Here is a 4,564-nt window from a genome sequence, read left to right as displayed (position 1 = left end):
AGCTGCCACCCGTGTCTCGGAGGAGGAAGGAGGAAGAGGAGGCGTTGCAGGAGGCCCGGCGAAGGGCAGCTCCATCGGTGCGAGAGTTCAAGTACAACAAAAAGCGGGTTCGCCTCGTCTCGCAGGGCTCGGATCTGAAGGATGATGCTCGGTGCATCCTTTACTGGATGTCCCGGGACCAGCGGGGGCAAGGTGCGAACTGGCGGGTTCCCATGGGTGACCAAAGCCTTGGTCCCTTCCCATGGTAGGCCTTGGAGCTGGTCCCCCTCTGCCGGGGGGACTGGGGGGGATTCCTTTTGCAAAACCCCATCTCCATTCCCTCAGCAAAGCGTCTCCCCGACACTGCCCCATGCATTTTCTCCCCAGATAACTGGGCTTTTCTCTATGCCCAGCGCCTGGCCCTCAAACAGGAGCTGCCTCTGCACGTCTGCTTCTGCCTGGTGCCCAAATTCCTGGATGCCCCCATCCGCCACTACGGCTTCATGCTGAGGGGCCTGCAGGAGGTGGCCGAGGTACGGTCGCTGCAGGGATGTCCACGCTGGGTGGGACAGGGCATGGACAGGGCTTCTCGGGAAGGAGGGAGGCAGATCCGTCCTTTCAGCGGGTGGCGGTAGGATGGGGTCTGCAGAGGCATGAACTGTCCTATAGCCCTTTCCCCCTCACTGCAGGAGTGCGCAGAGCTGAACATCCCCTTCCACTTGCTGCTGGGCTGCGCCAAGGATGTGCTGCCAGCGTTCGTAGTGGAGCATGGCGTGGGTGGGCTGGTGACAGACTTCTGCCCCCTCCGCCTCCCCCGGCAGTGGGTGGAGGATGTCAGGGAGCGGTTGCCGGAGGATGTGCCGTTTGCACAGGTGGGTGCCCATGCTCTGGGAGGAGAAAACTCCGGCTGCTGAGACATGGGAGAAACTTGTCTTCTGCATTTCATGCCTGCAGAGGTGCTCCGGAGTGACCTGAGCAGGGAGTGTGTGTGTCATGGCATCGGGACTTTTCATTTCTCCTGCTCACACCTTCCTCCATGACTTTGCTTCCTAGGTTGATGCCCACAACATCGTGCCCTGCTGGGTCGCCTCCCCCAAGCAGGAGTACAGCGCCAGGACCATCCGGGGCAAGATCCATGATCAGCTCCCTGAGTTCCTCACCGAGTTTCCCCCTGTCGTTCGCCACCCATATCCCCCCTCCTGCCCGGCAGAGGTACCAGCAGAAGACACCTCCACACCCACTCGTGGCCAATCCCAGGGAGTTTCATAGCTGTTTCGTGATCCTAGGAGGGGATGGTAGAGGATGGGGACAGTGACCTGCCTGAGGTCACATGCAGGTGGTGTGGAGATGGGGATACCCTGGGGAAGGGAGGTTCCCACCTCATTCGTTCAATTCCCACATCTCTGCCATGCAGGCCTGGTTAAGAGAAGGCGGGCATGAGCTGGGGAGTTGCTGGTTGGGGACATAACACTCAGGGCAGCCCTGACTGAAGAGCATCTGCAAATGCACTTATGCTGCCTGGTCGCCGCCCAGCCCATTGCTTGGGAGGCCTGTTATTCCAGCTTGCAGGTGGACCGCACCGTGAAGGAGGTGGAGTGGGCAACACCTGGCACAGCTGCAGGGCTGGCTGTCCTGCAGTCCTTCATTGCGGAGCGGCTGAAATCCTTTGGCTCCCACCGGAATGACCCCAACAAGGCAGCGCTCAGCAACCTGTCCCCGTGGTTCCACTTCGGTCAGCAACCCAGGCTTCCCACTCTGCAGCAGGACTGAGCATGGTGGCTTGGCCCGGCAGCCTGACTTGCCCCTTTCCCACGTTCCCAGGCCAGGTTTCCACCCAACGAGCCATCCTGGAGGTACAGAAGCACCGGGGCAAGTACAAGGAGTCAGTGGACGTGTTCGTGGAGGAGGCTGTGGTACGGCGGGAGCTGGCTGAAAACTTTTGCTACTACAATGACAACTATGACAGCGTGCAAGGTAACATCCCGGGTCGGGTGGGCAATGCTGGGGACCAGGCTGGTACCCAGCTGGTCACCCCAATTTGGCAATCCCATTTCTGCTAGGAGAAGGGCTGTGGGGGCACTAATGTGCCATCATTTGGTACCTTCTGGAGGTAGGACAGGAGCTGGCAGATGCCCTCATCAAGGCTAGTGCCTCCAGGGCACAGTGCCCTCAGTATCCCAATTCTCCATCCCTTCCTCAGGGCCCTGCAGGAGAGAGTTGCTCAGCACTGCTCCTCATCTCTCTTGCTCTCAGGTGCCTACGACTGGGCACAAACCACCCTGAAGCTCCATGCCAAAGACAAGAGGCCCTTTCTCTACGAGCTGCAGGAGCTGGAGCAGGGGACCACGCATGACCCGCTCTGGAACGCTGCCCAGGTAGTGCCCCGCATCTCTCCTGCAAAATGCTGAGCCTTTTCCCAAGGGGCAGAGGCGAGCTGGCATGGACTGACCCCTGCGGCTGTCCCTGTCCCCTCAGCTCCAAATGGTCCGGGAGGGCAAGATGCACGGCTTCCTGCGGATGTACTGGGCCAAGAAGATCCTGGAGTGGACCCGCTCCCCCGAGGAGGCCCTGCAGTTTGCCATCTATCTCAACGACCGCTACGAGCTGGATGGGAGGGACCCCAACGGATATGTAGGTAAGTTGCAGAACAGGGGCACGGGATGGGGGGGTCTTATCTCTGATGGCCAAGGCCATGGTGGGGTGCAGAGGGCTCTCTGCAGACAACCCAGCCCATGCTCCAGCCCATCCTGCTTTGCACCCACATCCCACCTGCTCTCCGGATGCCTCCGAGCAAGGGGAAGAGCTGACGCTCCGTCCCCACACCCGGCAGGCTGTCTCTGGTCCATCTGCGGCATCCACGACCAGGGCTGGGCAGAGCGGGCCATCTTTGGGAAGATCCGCTACATGAACTACGCCGGCTGCAAGCGCAAGTTTGACGTGAGCCAGTTCGAACGTCGCTACGCCCCTCGCACGCTCTCCCAGTGACAGGCACAGCGTGCCTTGAAATTGCTCCTGCCCCTCCACGCTGGGGGCAGACGTGCCTTTGCCAAGGTGCCAGCTCACACCTTACACCCCGGCCAGGGATTGCCCTGTTACAGCGAGCCCCAGGGTTTTGCAGGTCTCTTTTTTTCTGCCATCACCCCCTGCTCAAGCTGCCGCTCTGGGCCAGCTGCTGGGGCCATGGAGGGCCCTCCTGCTGCCACAGGTTTGCTGGCAGCTGCAAGATCCCATCCTCGGCATGCCCATGCCTGCCAGAAACCTTTTCTACAACCACTGTGCTCAGGGGCAAGCCCAAGTTGCCGTTGCTGCTGCTAACCACAGCTTAGATTTAGGCTGAGCAGGGCTTTTCTGGGGAAAAACTCCCAGAACCTGGCTCCTCATGCCGTGCTGCCTTCAGGGAAGCCCTGCTTCACTCCCTGCAGAGCCAATGCTGTGCTGGGCATGCATACGCATCCTTCAATAGCTGTTTTTTAAAGTTTACAGTTTGTATCTCCTGTGTCTATAGTATTTATGGGGCGATGCATGACACTGCTGTAAGGGGGACAGGGATGCAGGCAGGGATGGGACAGCCAGGCCATGCCCCCGGGACCCTCTGCCAGCAGCAAAGGCAGGCTCAGGAAGAGGACAGACATTACAGAGAGCCCCTTACTCAGTGGCTTGTACCTCCAGCCCTGAGTCCAGCAGACGGTTTGCAGGGGCAGACCACAAACCAGATGGATTAGTCAAGGGGTGGTGACAACAATCCCCTCCCAGTGACATCTGGCGATGCACCACCAGTTGCACAAATTGTCCCCCCACTGCCCCCTGCCATCAGGTAGTGCATCCCCCTCCATCCCTGCCCCAGGGGCCAACAGGCACTGCAGCATTGACCCCAAAGGGGGGGATCCACACCGTTACCCCACCTGAAACGATGCCACAACACAACCATACCCCTTATTAACTTACTTTATTAGGGACGGCATTTTTGTTGTTATGCTGTGCAATAGTCCTGTGGGGAGGGCTCCAGTTGATGTCCGAGGCAGCCCCTCGCTCTCCCTTACGAAGAGCTTACTGCCTTGGCCAGTTCCAGTGTTACTCGTAGTGGTCAGTGCTGGGCACGACCCTGCCCTGGAGACCTCCGCTGGGTTTGCAAGTCCTGCTGCTTCCAGACAAAGTCCATGGCTGAGGGTGGAAACCACAAATAAGCCAAAATCCCTTCCCTCTTCTCTAAATGTACTCAGTGCTTCTAGAAAGGGATGCAGGCAGCCTCTCAGCTGCTGTCCCATGACATTAAAGTGCATCAAACAAAACAGGGTGGATGGAGGTGTGCTGCTGAGGCAGCTCTGGGGAAGGGGGTACCAGCTCCGGGCAGCAGCAGGAGGGCTTGGCTTGGGGTTGGGGACAGGCAAGACCAAGGCGGACCAGTGCCTGGCAGCCCCAGGGCTTGCAGAGATGGAGAGCAGCTGCTCCCCTAGGGAAAACAAGCAGAAGCAAGACAGGAGGCAGCAAAAACCCCAGGGGAATGAGTGGGGAGCTGAACGTCCTTCTGTGGACTGGACCTGGCTGCGTCAGGATGCTGCAAGCAGGGGAGAGGTGCTGCCATGCA

At 59.4% G+C, this 4,564-nt stretch overlaps 1 protein-coding gene across 1 annotated transcript; it reads left to right on the top strand.

The window, feature by feature from the left end:
- Positions 1-5: 5 nt before the first annotated feature.
- LOC104158538 (deoxyribodipyrimidine photo-lyase-like) lies at positions 6-2,964 on the top strand (the record flags this gene model as incomplete). Its single annotated transcript, XM_009696214.1, has 9 exons — positions 6-192; positions 367-512; positions 669-851; positions 1,033-1,191; positions 1,513-1,711; positions 1,801-1,953; positions 2,233-2,354; positions 2,455-2,614; positions 2,810-2,964. Coding segments are annotated over 9 exons (1,464 nt in total), but the record flags the coding sequence as incomplete, so codon positions are not given.
- Positions 2,965-4,564: the final 1,600 nt, after the last annotated feature.

The sequence above is a fragment of the Cariama cristata genome, unplaced genomic scaffold, assembly GCF_000690535.1.
Source record: "Cariama cristata isolate BGI_N322 unplaced genomic scaffold, ASM69053v1 scaffold28292, whole genome shotgun sequence".
Lineage (NCBI taxonomy): Eukaryota > Metazoa > Chordata > Aves > Cariamiformes > Cariamidae > Cariama > Cariama cristata.
Note: the sequence above shows the minus strand (reverse complement) of the source record. Positions and strands in the feature narration are given on the sequence as shown.